Source organism: Ceratotherium simum, chromosome 23 (assembly GCF_057802395.1).
Source record: "Ceratotherium simum simum isolate JZ-2026a chromosome 23, ASM5780239v1, whole genome shotgun sequence".
Classification (NCBI taxonomy): Eukaryota; Metazoa; Chordata; class Mammalia; order Perissodactyla; family Rhinocerotidae; genus Ceratotherium; species Ceratotherium simum.
Genome location: NC_141922.1, coordinates 27,320,505 through 27,337,791, shown reverse-complemented (window position 1 = coordinate 27,337,791; position 17,287 = coordinate 27,320,505). Strand labels below are relative to the sequence as shown.

The 17,287-nt window shown below is 32.0% G+C and overlaps 1 protein-coding gene across 4 annotated transcripts in view; it reads right to left on the bottom strand.

Annotated features, from left to right (window-relative positions):
• CSMD3 (CUB and Sushi multiple domains 3) overlaps positions 1–17,287 on the bottom strand; it is a 1,195,693-nt gene that overhangs the window by 720,111 nt on the left and 458,295 nt on the right. Inside the window, exon 7 of one of the 4 annotated variants that reach the window (XM_004431279.3) lies at positions 12,841–13,152. The exons of the other annotated variants lie outside the window; for them this stretch is intronic. Coding sequence (XP_004431336.2) covers positions 12,841–13,152 — 312 coding nt within the window. The remainder of the gene's footprint in view (positions 1–12,840; positions 13,153–17,287) is intronic. 4 annotated transcript variants of the gene reach the window in all.

Below are 17,287 nucleotides of genomic sequence, written 5' to 3'. Positions count from 1 at the left end.
CAAGATCCCAGGTAATTCTTATGAACATTTTAGTTTGCAAAGCACTAGATTCTATCAACAGACTCCCTTATCTTCTGGAGAATTCCAGCAGGAGGATAGAAGGAGGGAGGAAAGTAAGATCAGGATTATTCCACAGGGTCCCTCACCATTACGTTGACCAGAGTTGACTAGGACCCTTAATTGGTCACTAATCCTTTCATGCCAGACTGATATATATTTATCTCTCTGTCCCAGTGGGTTGGAAATGGTGACAGCCTAGCTGCTACTATGCTAGGTTATAGCATGATCCCTTGTGGTTCCTTTATATCCAAGTATTTAGAAATAATCCCTTTGTAAGTAAGTCCTCCTTGAATTAACCCATGTTCCATTGTTTCCCAATGGACTCTGATGGATATACCACTGGCACGTGGAAATCATTAGAGATTTGATTTTTCAGATACTATATTAAACATCTCTTAATTTTCCATAACCACTCTTACACTTCAAAAGATAATATCTAAGTAGAAATACGGGTGGCTGTTCATCATTCTACCATTGGTTGCTAACTTGCTTCCTAGGGAATATTCTGAAGATCTAGATCACACATGTATGTCCTTTTCTACCAATTATCACCCCAAGAAGCACAGAGAATTCACAAGGACAGAGTAGATAAAAAGACAGTTAAGAGAGTTGGTTACATTGAAGTTGGAGAGTAATTGAATTAAGGGTAAAACTGGTAAGAAACAAATATGGGGCTAATAGAAACTGGAGATGAATTGAATGTTACACATTACTTTGGTATAATTTATACATGAGATCTATATGAATAGTGTTAAATAGAGCTAATGTATCATTGTTTCCATTATTCTCTATCAATATCACATTAAACTATATATTTTATTTCTAAGGAAAATAGCTACTTAAGAAATTTAAAACTCTATGCTAATTGTTTCCTTAACGTGTTCACATGTCTTTACCTTATGAGATTTTTATATAACTAGAGTATCTTTTCTTCTTGTAAATGCTCCAGAAGGGGGCAGTATCATTTATTGGTTGTGTGTCTAAAGTACAGGTACTATATGCCTACTATCTTATTTAAACCACAAAATACCCATTCAAAACGGGATTATTTCCCTCCTCTCTACAGATGTAAAAATGGAGAAGAGCTAAGTAGATTGCCCAAGGTCATGCATATGTTAGTAAAATACATTCATTGGACTCTGAAACTTCAATGCTAGCATCTACACCGCCACCTGACTGTGAATAATAACATTCCATATATTCAATCAGAACTCCCAAGCACTCTTGGAAAACCAAAAATAGATGGGATTAGTGTATCTTATCTTCATTTATTCTTTTTAATCCAAAACTAATATAAAATTTTAAGTCGTCAGCAATATCTAACTTTAACCACGTTTTACTTTAGTACGGAGCAGAACCAGCTTCATTAACTGAATTTAATATTGAATAAAGATAGTGCCAAGTATAATCATATTTACTGATAGTGCCAAGTATAATCATATGGCTTGAAGCCCCTTAATACTTTCAAAGTGTGAACAGATGAATAAAAAAGGTGTAGAAAAGCCAACTCCTACATGAAATTCAAATCATCATGTAGTCTTTTTAGTAAAATCATCTTTGGCTCCACTCCTTTTTAATGGGAAAGTTCATAAGAGTTGATGACCTTTTGTTTTCCCTTAATGTAAGCCTACTAAATGAGAAATTGCTAACCTCTTTGGGCTCTGGATAAAATCAATCTAGAAATTTCTGTCACTTTAATCCCATTTGGTACTATGAAGAACTCCCATTTGAAGAATATTTTAAACAAAGAAAAATCAAGCATCAACTCTAAAAAGCAAGGGTCCACAATGTAGAATACAAATGATACAATTATGAAGAGAAAAATATTCTCTGCATTGCACCCTAAACCTAACACCGTGCTGTTCTGCCATATACAAAGGTTCTCTTTTCCTAAAATTGTAAAGCTTAATTGTGTGATTTCATTCGGTGCACAGCAGGGCAGCCATATGCTCTAGAAAACTACATGCAAGGAAAGCAACTTGTTGCAAAAGTGGGTGAAAATGCCCTGAAATAATTCTGAACAAGATAAAAATGTCTCTAACATAGGACCATTTCTTCGTACTCCAAAGGCAGAGGAGTCCACTTTGGCACTAGCTTTGAACACAAATAGAAAGTCTAGTCTCTTCAAAATATTTTAACAAGGAAAAAGATTTAAAAGTCACGAACGTCACATTCACTGTGACCATCTCATTCACAGGTAAAATAATTAGCTCTCATAACCATTTGGTGAAATCAGTTACACACAAACTCATTTTCATCTGATCATTCAAGTTAAGCCTTCCTTTTTAATCAGTGCAGTACGTATTATTATCAGCTTCCCTTGTTTGCCCATTGCGTAAAAAATGAGAAATAATATGTTAATAGAAAGAATAAGCTTCCGAGACATCTGATTAATGATTATTGGTGAGCATAACAAAGAGGTTGAAAATCTGAAAAAATAGCATTTATGAAATAAGACCATTGTTATGAGATGATGGTTCTAGTTATTATGAAAAGCTATATGCCTCCTAAAATCTACTCAAAGGAAAACAAAAACATTGGGGTATCAGAAGTTCTTAAAATCTCTGCATAAGAATAACTCAAAAACATAGCTTGAGGGGGTAGCATTGGATAAAAATGTTAAAATGGTTACCTGCAGATTTGTCGTTTGTGAAAAAAATAAATTTTCATTGCTTAATATTGCCATAAAAGTCATCAGGAATTCAGAGTATTTGTATCTAATACCTTTTAAAAATGCATAAACTTGTTACTAAGTAAATTCTAACATTTTATTTTTTCTCTTCTTTCTGCCTAAAAGCAGCTTACATTTTACAAAATGTAAAAGAATTAGAAATATAAAAATATATTTACTGTTATGAATGACATAGTTTTGATAATTTCACAAAAGCGATGAAACGTAGTCAATGTAATAGAAAATGAGGATGCTAGTCAATAAATACTTATGTATTTAAATTATAAATTGGTACATTTCTTGACATGGATTTTTAAATTGCCACAAATATCAACACAACACAATTTTCCACAAAATAATATAATTAGGAAAAAATAAAAAAAAATGAAAAAACAAAAAAAAAAGACAAGATATTGATAAAGCACACAATAGTCAATATTTATACGTAGTACACCCACCTAAATGTTAACAATTCCTTACCTGTTAAATATGTATTTATTTTACCAATACCAAAGTTCTTAATAAAAAAATTAATAAGTAATTTAATAAATGAAAGTATTGCACATGAATCATATGTAACCAAATAATTTTTTTAAAGTTATAAATTCTCTATTCTTTTATTATTTATGCTAAACATGCATGAAAATCAATACATCAGTTAATCTCATAAAGAAGGACTTGGGAATTCAAGCATGCAAATGCAGTTTTACCATTTATACAAAATAGAAGAAAATGCTTAATTATTCAATCATGAAAATTATTGACTTGGAATTGATTTTGGAAAAAATAAATTTTTGTGTCCTTTCCACTACGTTTTTTGTTTGTTTTTTTTTTTTTCGTTAGGAAGATTAGCCCTGAGCTAACATCCGTTGCCAATCCTCCTCTTTTTGCTGAGGAAGATTGGCCCTGAGCTAACATCTGTGTCCATCTTCCTCCACTTTATATGGGACACTGTCACAGCTTGGCTCGACAAGCAGTGCACAGCCTATGCTCCTGGGATCCTAACCTGCGAATGCCAGGCCTCTGAAGTGGAGCGCGAACTTAACCACTGTCACTGGGCCGGCCCTCTTTCCACCACGTTTTGCTTCCATCTATCAACCTTTCAGAAATATGAAACATGGTAAGTAAAGGGAAACTAAAACCTATGATTTTCTTTCTGTTATTTGATAACACATTAAATAAAATCATTTCAAGGTATGGAATTTAGGGTAAAAAAGTAATAAATGAGTTAAAATTTGACTTGGGAATGCTTTCATCATTTATTCATACATTCATTGATCTTTCCAGTAAAATCATAACTAATATAATCAACTCAGTCATTCTTAAGTGTTGGCATAATTAATTACTGTCATTAAGGTTGACCCAGAAAATCTATCTACCCTAAAATATCCCTTCCACTCAAGAATTTCCCACCATTAGAGTCAATCTTACAGAATTTAAGTTTAGTTTTTACTATGTTATCTGATGTAGCCTATCAGCATTGTGATTATTCTAGTGGAGGACAAGATCTCTGGTGGAAAGCAGACAGAGAGCAGGTACTGTATGGTATGTATTGCTCTCTCTCCATGATAATCATCCTTATGCAAGTTCTTGCTATTCAGTATATCAGTATAACCTGTAGTCTTGTTAGAAATTCAGAATCTCAGATCCCACCCCAATCCCATCAAGTCACAATCTGCATTTGAACAAAGACTGCCAGGTGATTTGTTCCCATTGAAGTTTGAGAAGTGTCCTCTAAGACTTAGACTCCAAGTCTCTATCAACTGTTAATTGCACCTCTGTATCCCTAACTAATTTGTCTGCCTGCTCCTATTTACTTAAAATTTCTTCCTTAATTTCTTGCTAAAATGAATTCTTAAAAAAAGTTACATTAGATAATATCTTCTCTGCTAAAGCCCACCAATGGCTTCCTACCTAATTTAGATTAAAATTAAGCTATTTACCTAGGCCTCAGACCCTACATGGCCTGGTTTCTGCCAGTTTCCTACCTTAGCCCCACCATTCTCCTCCTTGCCCACTGAAGTCCCGGCACCCTGGACTTTTTTTTCTCAAGCAAAACTCAAGCTTTTTCTAGCTAGTTGTTTTCTCTGCCTGATATGCTTTCTCCTCTGATCTTAGAATGGCTGTATCCTTCTTGTTCTTTAGGTCTCAGTTTAAATTTTAACTCCTCAAAGAGTCCTTTGTTGATCATCCAAACTAAGGTAGTCACCCATATATCACATAGCTTGTCTTAATGTTCTGCACAGCCCTTGCTACCATCAGTTAGTTGTTTGTCTGTTGTCTTTTTCTCCCCACTTGAATATAAACTCAATGAAACAGGGTCTACTCAGTTTAGTTCAATGTTGTACCCTCAAGAACTGGAAGAAAGTCTGGTGTGTAAGTATTAAGTGAACATCTGTTGAAGAAAGAAATAAGAAAGGAAAGCAGGAAGGAATAAAGAAAGGAAAAGAAGGAGGGAAGGAAAGAAGAAAGGAAGGAAGGTAGGAAGGAAGATAAGAAGAAGAAAGAAGAGAAGGGAGAAAAGAAATAGAATGAAAGGGAAAAAGAAAGGAAAAATAAAGAAAATCAGAAAGAAAATAAGTGAAGAAAGAGAGAGAAAAAAGAAAGAAAGATAGAGAGGTCTTGAAGAGAGTAACTCTGTCATCTTGGACACCACATAATACACAAGCTAGAGTCAGATCCTCAGAGAATTCTTGAAATTTAAGGCATCTAGGTAGGCACTGGCCCCTGGGGGATATGTATACGTGGCTGAGTTCCCATTTACTGGGATAAGGCGAATGCCAATCTCTAACTTGCTTGGTGGCAGCATGGGACACTTCTATCCTTGTTTTAACACTGGCTATACAATTAGTAACCATAAAGATAAGTCCACATCAACTCAAACATCGAGAGAAAATAGAAGATGATGATAAATACATTAATTAATGTACAATATCTCTGGATAGATTCATAGACACAGGATTAGAAGAGACAGTAAGAAGCATATTATTGTGACACCTCCTTGATGCTTAATGCTTTCTAAATACCCAATTTAGAAAGCTATGCTTGAATATCTCATTAGTGATTCAAGAATTTACTGCTTTCTGAAACATACAATCTATATTTGAAAAAACTGAATATTAGAACAGTCTTCTTTATAATAAACTATTTTGTATCTTCCTGAGGTTCCATACACTAAGTTGTACAACCTATGCCAGAACAGGTTTGATCTCTCTTACATATAACAATGTATTACACATTTGAAGACAGCTATAATTCATCCCCACTCACATGTACTCATTCTGTAGTAACTCTCTTAGAATTGACCAATAATTTTTCTCTGTAGTCTCATCTCTATAACTTTTCCTTTGAAAATAGAGACTATATCTTATACTCCTTTTGAATTCATCACATGCTTACCACAGAGATAATATGCTCAATAAAAAACTGATATTTGATGGACATAGATCAGTATTCATAAAGATCTAAGTAACCACCCATAAATTAACTTCTTCATTGTGATATTGCTTATGAAGATAAAAAAATAAGAACATGCTTTGGATTTACAAATTTATACTCTATCAAAATATTAATAGAAATTTTGAAAATAGCATTAGTTGCTTTGCAAACTGTTGAAAATATTTAAAATATATTTTACGTGTGGCCGAATAGCCTATTACTGAAAGGCATATAGTAGGCACCCAAAAAGTGTTACTTCTACACAGTAGAGTTTTTGTCATATTACAGTCCAGTTTTTTCAACAAAGTTGTTACATATCATAGAATTTGACTTCTGAAATAAACTGGAAATTTAGTTTAAAAATGTAACTGATAAGTCTGCTGTTTTCCCTTTTTTGTTGAACAATGTAAATGTTCAGATGAACTTATGGGAAAAAATATTGCTTATGCTACAAACAAAAAAAATTTCTGCTATGGTTGGATTAAAACTGCTGATCTAAAAATGAATAGTTTTATGCTGAATTAACCATTCTTACCTTAAAGGTGAAAATAATAAAAAGTTCTATTTTAAAACTGATGATTAAAATAGGTTTTCTTTGAAGCTCCAGTTTTGAGGAGGGAAAGTCTATATCATATCCAATTTCAGTTAAGCATAATTCCATGTTACTTTATAAACTAAACTAAAACCCTGCTTGATCCTATTGATCTGATCATTAGCTGTTAAGCGTACTATGAAAGAATGACTACCCTTCCTCAAAACTAACAGCAGCAACGGCTGCAAATGCTCATAACATGTATTTGACTATACACAATGTTATAGTCACATTAGTTAAATTTCCACTAGGAAAAACAATAAAAGAGAGTTTATAATTATTATATATGTATGTGGGAACTTTTCCAGAAGAATATATTCACATTTTGTACTTGAAAACAGCAACTACCAAGGCTGCTCATTAACAGCTGACAGAACTTGTCTACTTATTGAAAAAAAAAAAAATAGAAAAATCATTCCACTACCACATACAAGAAAAACAATGTTAAAATAAATTATGTGGAGTAAAACATTTTAACAATTATTTTTAAAATGGTAAGACGATAACCTTGAGGAAGAAAGCTCAATTGTGTTTATAATGTATATTATTTTAACCTTAATATCACCTAATACAAGGCCTTGATACATTAGACCCTTATAAATCCTAAATAAATGAAAGAATGAATGAATACTAGTCTAGCAATAGAAAGACTGGGTTTTCATACGGCCTCTGCCAGATCACAATTTCCTCTAGAAAATAATGGTGTTAGATGATCTGAAAGATTCCATCTAATTCTAAAATATATAATTCTAGAAATACAGGACACATAATTTTTTAATAATATTATTACGTAAGTCCTGATATTTTAAGTCAACTTTGAGTTGAAATCTCTTAGGGCTATAAGTTTAGAGATTGTTCAAAAAGGTATTTTAAGTAAATATTAAGAAATAATTTCAAAAGAGATCTTATAGTTAAGGCAACAAAGTATTCTGATTAATTAAATATTAAAATACCACTAGATATTGTTATCTAATTTTAAACATCTGGATATTTCGTAAACTAAAAACATCAATTGCTTTAGGTTTATTTATGTGAATGTAAATCTTCCTTTAGGCATAGTTTAACACTTTATTTACTCAACATACTTCTATTCAGCAGTAAGTATCTACTCAAAGCATTTTCTATGCATCTTAGTGATATAAACACACTCTACTAGATTGAAACTTTTATTTATCTTTCAAGAATTAGTCCAAATACTCTCTCTGCAGCCTTCCTTGACTTTTACGTTTTAGAGGTAGTCCCTCTACTTTACTTCAATAACATTTCAAAAATACTGCTACGGCAGTTTTTCTCTTAATAAATTTGTAATTATTCTTTTTTAAAAAAGTTATATAGACTACTCGATCACATAGCCTGCATTGTTCATTTTTATTACTATACAGTCCAATGTCATGCACACAGCAAGAGTTAAAATACATTTGGTGAATAATAATAAAAATAATAATAATTAGTATTTGTTGAACATAAATCAGCAACTGTGCTAAACTTTTTCATACAACTACTTCTGAGGCAGGTAGTCTCAGTTATTAAGAAGTTGCGGCTTTGAGACTTGAAGTTACTTCTCAAGATCATATAGCTAACAAGGGGCAGAGGGAGACTTGGCCTAGCTCTCTGACCTCAAAACTAACCAGCAATGGTGGGCAATTTGGTTTTATCTTTCCATTGGGAGAAAACATCTAAGATTTTTTGGCACTTCCACTCAATACCATGTTTAATCCTTGCAATAACCCTCACGTAATACTATGATCCTATTTTATAGATACAGAAATTGAGTTCTAATAATTCATGTGACCTGCACAGGGTCTCACACATAGTAGGTGGCAAAAGCAGACTAAAATCCAGTCAATAAAAACTGAATTTTCATTCTGAGGACTATTGCACACTAATACAGGAAACTGTGATGTGGTGTTAATATATAGTTTAAAGAAGATCTAAACCAACCTTACGTATTAGTATTTTTCTTCTCGTTTACTTTTTTTAATGTCAATCAAAAGACTCTTTTTAAATGGAAAAATTGGAAATGGTTTTCTTTTATTAAAAACAGGTAAAAAGTGAAAAAATTATTATAAGAAGATAACTGAAATTAAATTACTGATGTTTTACCGATAGTATAATAGAAAAATTAGTTGGATTACTATCCTATAGAGAATTGAAAATATCTTTGATAAATATTCCAAGTGTTTTTCAGAATATTCATTAATTGCACAGCTGTTATTTATAATAAAGTAACTAGTCATAGTGATTTAAGATTTAATTTATCATAAATTAACACAGATTTTGAGTCCACGTACACACAAGTACTAAGTCCCAAATACTGTGTGCAATTTCAGGGTCCATGTTTTCTTTGTGTTCATAGCAATACTGATGTAGACTATAGGTACTTTAATTGCCATAGGTTATTGAGAACAGGTAAATTAGGAATTACTAACGATCAAAAGACATCTGAAAAATGGAAATTTCACTACAGCGTGAATAGAGAAAAATGATAAAAAATACTAAATTGTCACACAATGCAAAATAGTATGGACTTGTAGACCTCAAAAGAACCTATGTCATGGCAATCTCTATCTCATATATGCTTTAGAAGGTAATTAATTTCAGCAAAATAATATCCATTGCGTTACATTAGTATTTATTCATATGAAATTTATTGGCTTTATAGTTTTATTTAATTATAAATTTCCTTTGATTTTATAAATGTATAAGAGCTATAAGCAAAGGCATTTATATCTAGTTTTATGTTGTGAGTTTTGAAGTGGTAATATAATAAAAGCAGTATATTATTGTGGGTTTATGAGAATATTGTTGCCTTTAAAAGGGATTAAAAACACTAGTCTTTTTATAACTGTGACAAAATGATGTAATCTTTAATACTGAAATATATAGATATTTGATTATATTGAAGAATATAATTTTAAGCCTTTAAGTAATTTAGGTGAATGTTCTAGCTAGTGAAATTGTAAATATTTATTCATTAGTTTAGCAAATATTACCTAAATACATCTATGGGTCAGAAGCTATTCTAGGCACTAGGAATGCAGCATAAACAAGACTCATCCACTCCTTACTCTCCTAGAACTTAAAATTTACAGGACAATCATACAGCTGGTGATTACAAGGACAGGAAAAGCGAAAGGTACAATGGTGCCTTATGTCAAGAAAATCTAACCTACCTGGAGGTGACAATTTAAGCTAGAACTTGTACGGGGAGTTACAATGAAGAAGGAATAGTTCATGAAAGTAGCTTGAGGCAGGAAAGAACATGGTGTGTCTGACAAACTAAAAGAAATTACGTTTGGCCAAAAAAATAGAGAGTGATTGTGAGAGCTGCATGAGATGAATTTGGAGATATGGGAAAACGCCAGACCATGGAGTTTCCTGCAGGTATCACCAAGTCTTGGTTTTATTCCTAAGGTTGTTAGGAAACCACTGGAAGCTTTAAAGCAGTGAAGTGATGTGATCAGATTTTCATTTTTAAAAGGTCATTCCTTTTAAACATTCTGGAGAATGGATAGAAGAACATGAATGAATAGTTTTGTATTATGTTTACTGACTCATTTAAAATGTCAATTAAATGACTCACTGTCTGGGTACACCATATAACTCCTTTAGTACTCTGATCAGTCATGAGCTTTACAAAATCTTCCTTGTACCACGAGGACTGGTTTTCTCTATGTCCTCCACTGTATCTCAATCTCTTGAAAAAAGGATTATGAATTATTTATCTTGATTTCTGAGAGAACAGAACCTGATACTCAGTAGGCATTTCAGGCAGGTTGGGTGAGCTGGAATTATTTTTAAAAAGAACACTGCTTTGATGGTAGCAATTCCAATTTAGAAATTTGGCCCTGCTACAACTTTAAAGATTGTTTTATGTCTGAAAATATAGCTGTATACTGAGGGTTTTTAAAAACATTAATAGATATAGGATAATAGATTTCCATTACTTCTAACATTGATGGGGTTTTTTGCACAAAATGCTAATAGTTTGTGTCTCAAATATGATAGATAACTAGCCAGCTGAAATCACTGAAATAGACTAGTAGGTTATGGAAGGTGTCAGAAGGTCCAATTTTAATTAAAATAGAGATTTGATAAAACAATGAAAACTTAAGTCACTAAAAAATGATGAACACAACATTCAAAATGTTTTCAATACACATAATTTAAATATCAATAACTGAAGAATATTTATTTCCAAAGTAGATAGAACTATTAAGTGAATATTATATTCATAAACACTATTTTAGAACAAATATGGGGAAAAGTGAAACAGGTATTAACTCTGAAACAGCATTGGGAGATTACGACAACAACTGAGAAAATCTGAGCACTGATTTGGAATTTACCAAGAAAGTAATCTTGATGCTTAATTGAAATTTACTTGAATGCTCTTCAAAATTTTAGATTGAGTAATTTTTATTTAATTATTTAATTAACTTTATTTAATCTAATAATTGACTACTACTTTTTCTCTTTTCAATCTGAATTATTTTTCCTAGTTCTACAAAATATTAATTTGTAACTCCAGAGTTCTTCAAATCAATTGATGGTAAACTTTGGCTAAAGCAGTATTTATATTATTAGTTGACTTCTATAACAAACCTATGTCTGAAAATTACCTACCAACTAATCAATGGGTGATGAAATGATTACAGGGGAGTTTTTCAATGTTAGTTAGCTCATGCAATTTTCCAAAGAAAGTGAAAAAACTAAATAGATGTGATTTTTTTCCTAATATTTTAATAATATTTGCACATTTTTATTTCCTGGTACTAAGAAAAACTGTCTTCTTGATTAAGCAAATCATAAATTTTATTACGATCTCTATATTCTCATGAGAGGAAATATTCATGGTAGAAAAGTGAATAGAGAAGCAAATTGATATTGATTTAATCCTTTAAAGGAGACTACATGTTAAGAATTCATTTTAGAATGCTTCTTATTAAAGATAATTAAAGTAAGTACTTTAAGCATGGATTCTGATGGAAATAGGCTTCTGAGATATTTCTGTATGATTTTCAATCAACTTATGTAAAGATGTCTTGATTTTTCTCCTTAGTGTGAGCTCAGCATTGAATGGTTTTCCATTACTTATATCATGCTCTGTATAAACCATGCCTAACCACACTACATAAACCATAGCCAGTTTAGAGAATTTATGATAAGCTAGAAATAGAGTTGGAGTAGATATTTTGTACTTGAAATATGTTCAATTAACATTTGCACTGATGCACATATTGATATAAATGGAATCCCTTTGATACTACACTGATTTTTTCCTAAACTGCTCAATGAAACCTGCTACCAAGAAAGAGAAAAATATGCTTGCTACACTTCCTAATTTTTTAGAAGTCAGGCTTATATTAATTGACAAGAAAATTACCAATATATGATTTGGCTTTGTGTGTTTTTTTTTCCTCTAAAAAATAAATTAGGAAGTTAAGGAATATTTAAATTCGGAGCCATAATCTCAATGAATATGTTATCTTTTCAAATGAGAAATTTGTTCTCAGTATAATCATATGGGTCAGGCAATAGGTATTAGAAGCAGAAGAGTAAGCTATATAAAACAATCACCAGACATAATGTCTCCATTTTTCCCAATCAAATTATCTATTTCCTCTATTGTTAATTAGCATTTGAGTAACATAAAAATCTCATGCAAATACTGAAAATTACTACGTGAGATAAATCATCAACATGTAAATATGTGCACTTATTAATTGAAACTGGCTATTTTATTTTCATGTTATCTCAACCTCATAACTGGGATGTAAAAACAATAGATAACTAGTACTTGTTTTTATTATCCCTTTTATGCCCTCTTTTCTTTCTATTTTTACCCCCTCCTCCCTCCAACATTTGCATTGCACTTTGACTTGTTTTTTATTTTAATTTCTGGACTTTCAAATTATTCAGGTTTTGGCTGTTACTATCTATATTTTTCAGCTACTTTGAACTCTTTCTTTCACTTCCTACATCTTGCCTCTCTTTCAGCTCATTCTCTAATTAGAATCATTACCAAAATATAGCTTTGGCTATAACTAAATGGGCACAAGAAAATAACATCCAATACCTCTATGAGTAACAACTGCCAGCTCTTTAGTTCTTTCTATCTGTTCAGCATTTCTTGGTCTTCTCCTTGTACTTTGTGTATCTGCTTCATGAGGAGAGAGCCCGTCCTTGGACGTGTTGGGGTCCGGACCTGAATTTCTGAGATTCGTAACTTGCACTCGCTGTTCCTCGGAAAGTCTACGGATGGTGACAGCTGTAACACTGGATACAGTAACATCTGCAGATGTGCTAGCAACAGCAATAGCACCAGTGGTAGTCCTGTTATGCTCCTCTAACTCACCAGTGGAGGTAGTGTGGGTCAATGTAGAAGAACCTGTGGGACACAGTAGCACTAGATGCTAACTTTTTCTTTTAAATTTTGTTTATTTTTTTCTGATAAGTTTAATAAATTATATTCCCTTCTATTAGCTTAAGGATAATCAACATGAAGAAGCAAAACACAAACACACCACTAAAATTTGAAGTAACCAGATCTGATGGTTGGTTTGTATCAATCAACCTATGAATAGATATTACACACAAATATACCATATTTTAACTGTAACAAATTAGGGGCGAAAAGGTGAAATTGTAAACCTTTATGTGGCCTTCAATCAATTTTCTTCATTATTTATCTACAGATGAATTTTAGCAACAAACGCCTGGCAAGTGACAAGTTTTGACAGAATGGGTAACTATGTAACCACACTTTTCTCAAAAGTATGCTTTGAATAGTCTGTGCCATATCTCTTCATAATTTCTGGGAAAAATATCAAAATTTCTATTTTTAAGACAAGCAAGTGAAGAAACGAGAATTTAAAATCAAAGCTAAAATGAAAACAAAATGATTAAAAAATGAAACTCTGAAATAACTACTCTATCTAAATGTCTATCTTAACCTCATTTGCCAGAAAGCAACCAACATGATAACATATTCAATTTCATAAGATGTGTATACTTTAGAATTTACTGAGTTGTCTTTGGAAGTTAGGTAATATTTTTCACCATTTTAGAGTAAAATTTGAGATTAATCAATTTTCAACTAATTAAAATTAAACAAATCATTTTATTTAGAAATGCCTAAAAATTAACTATTAGCAGGGAACTTTTATTCATACAAAACTAGCTTTAAAAAATGGTGGAGGGGGGCCCGCCCCATGGTTTGGTGGTTAAGTTCAGCATGCTCTGCTTCAGCAGCCGGGGTTCCCAGGTTCAGATTCCAGGCACGGACCTACGCCACTCGTCAGCCATGCTGAGGCAACGACCCACATACAAAATAGAGGAAGACTGGCACAGACATTAGCTCAGGGCAAATCTTTCTCACCAAAAAAAAAAAAAAAGAAAAATGGTTGAGGGGCCAGCCCTGGTGTCCTAGTGGTTAAGTTTGGTGCATTCCACTTCAGGGGCCTGGGTTTGGTTCCCGGACATGGACTTACAGCACTCATCAGTGGCCATGCTGATGTGGCGGTGGTCCACATACAAAAGAATACAGGAAGATTGGCAACAGATGTTAGCTCAGGGAGACTCTTCCTCAGTGAAAAAAAAAGATGGTTGAGAATTTCCAAATATCTCACAAGAATTTTGTGGTATATATCTCTCCACATTCTTAACATTATTAAAATTTCATTGTAACTTAAAAATGTTTTAACGGTGCCAAATTAGGGCTTTCTTTTTTCTTTTACTTAAATTCTTTACAAGATTGTCGTTGGTTGTACATAATTCTTACATAATGAAAAAAAGTAATCTTATAATAGAAGCATGAAACTGAATGAAGATATATTTAAAAGGATCTTAACAGCTAAAATGCTTGACAAGAAAAAAGTTTTTGAATTTTGGAGGTACAGCTACTAATTAGGAATGATAGGTCCTGGTCAGAAAACTTCTAAATATTTTTTAAAGCCAATGAGTGGTATATGTTTTTATACACTTGCCTTCTCAATAAACTGCATTTCAAACTTCTATCCACAAAGTATAATTAGATAGTCCTATGTATTGTTGTTCAGACAACAATATATAGGAATATTTTAACCATTCTGCAAGAAGAAAATAGTTATACCCCTTAATGTGGTTTGAGTATGTTCTGCCTTTTTTTCTTTTCCTGTTATACTGTAGGCAGGTGATTAGTAAGACTAGTAAGTCTGGGTTCTGCTTTAAACTCAAAAAGGAAGTTAAGCCTGAGGTCCCCTCATTCATAAGTAAGCAAAGAAGCACATGTCTGCTACTAATTCTTTCAGCCTGAGTTGTCCTCTCTTATTTTAATTAGATTTAGAAATTCAAAAGAATTAAATGATGATTATATTTAGAGGGGCCCAGGGGTAGATGAAGTATGACAATTATCAGATTATTTTAAAGACTTATAATATATTTTAAAGCATCAGTCAGAAAAAAGTTGCTATTGAATATTTATCTAAGTTACTGTGTGAAGACCAGACTCTACTAAATTTATGTGGCCTATGTAAATTAGACAGCAACATTTACTAAGCTAATCTTTGGTAAGAGTTTTCTTTAATCACATGATTAAGCAATAACTATGCTTACACTACTAATATTCAGTAATTGACCTCATGGTAAATCAGACATTTGGGATGCCCATGGACTCATTACTATAAAAACAATCACCTGATCCATATTATTCTCCTGGGGAATTTAATTATATCTTCCATTTTTGAAAGGAAGTATGAAATCAGGATGAAAAACTAATACTTTAAAATTTTTCATAACTTTATCCTAATTTCCAGGCTTTCAGGTTTACATTAAAGAAGGAAACCATTTAACTACAAACATATGTTGCTACATATAATCGAAAAGTATAAAAAAATCACGGAATTTGTACTCTGCCTCAAATCTCAATGTTCCTACCACTAACAATGGAGTCAACTGAATAGCTATTTGTTACATTCTATTACTGAAGTCATTACAATTAATCTCAAATAATCTCTTATATTTGGGTTAATAGTTCTGGGGTAATTCTTGGGAACGTGTCTACGTTGCTTCTGTAACTACTCTTCAAGACCTACAGACCAATTCCAAACACCCATTTTCTTGAAGACTCCAGAGGGTGAACACAGTTCCTGACCAAATCTGAGAGTTAGAATTGATCTTTGGTAGTGTTTGCCCCAGGATTTGCTAGCAATCCCAATCTTAAAATCTTCAGTAATAGAGCTCTACTTCTGGCTAATGGTAGTGGAAATTCAGTACTCTTCTCTTAACCTGAATGCAGAACAGAGTGCAATGTTGGAATAAAGCACTGAACAATCCATTTCTTTAATAACCACAGTCTAATCAGATATATATTTCAACCAGATATTTTACCACCAGTTCTTAGGTTTTACTTATATTTTATGTTCATATTCTTTCCTCCCCATTCTAGGACGCAAGCTCCATGAAGGCCGAGCTTTTTCTATATTCTATTCACTGCTGAATCCCAAGCATCTGGTGCCTGGTACATAGTAGATGCTCAAGAAATATTCCTCAAAGGAAAGAATAAATGAATGGATCAATTTAATAATCATGCTAAAATAATATTAACAATAACAAAGAGGACAAATTGCACAAATGAAATATGATTATAATATTTATCATGGCAAAGTGGTATTTCAAATAGTATAATGAATGAAGAGTAATTCCAAAGGAAGGAAAAACTGATAATTTTGTTTTTAACTTTCAAAAACATCACTTTGAAAAAGTGTGGAATCTGAAGATTTTTTTGCATAAGGAAGAGTTACTTGAAGATTTTTGTCATCCTTCCCAAAACAGCAAAGTTTACAATGTTAGTGTGAAATGGATTTACTTAGAATGTTCAAATTTCTGTAGAGTGAAAAGTAATTATATCTCATAACGGCAGGACATAGAAGTGCATCTAAATTTAGTTAGATATGTTTGATATATATAGTAGATCTACAAAGAAGTAACATTGATTTCCCTTATAAGGCAATAAAATAATTCATCACAATACAGTTATATCATATATTGTATAACCATTTTATTTAAAATGTAGACCAATTTAGAATACTGATTTTGGTACCACTTTAAATTGGCAGTGTGTGAAACACAGATTTTTAAATTGTCAAAATGCACCATTTAACAGTTTAAAAACACTGAACATTTTTGCATACTAACTGTTTTATGAAGTAATTGCCAATGTTGGAAAAAGCCTTAGGATTATGTATAGCAACAATCCAATATTAAATGTATAATATAACTAATCCAATATTAAAATACAATGTTTTACTTTCTTTTAAAAAAATTTAAGTATGCTACACAATTGTGTAAACGTTATCTTTAATAGCACAGTATTAAATGCTTATGTTACAAGACATACAATCCAAGTTAAGGAAGAAAATGTACATTCAGAAAAATCCATTCTTCATTTGAAATCAAATCATGTTTACAAGATGTAGTTTATCATAATTAGATTATCCTGTCATTAAATTACTTAAGATATATTTAAAAATTAGATGTTTACAATA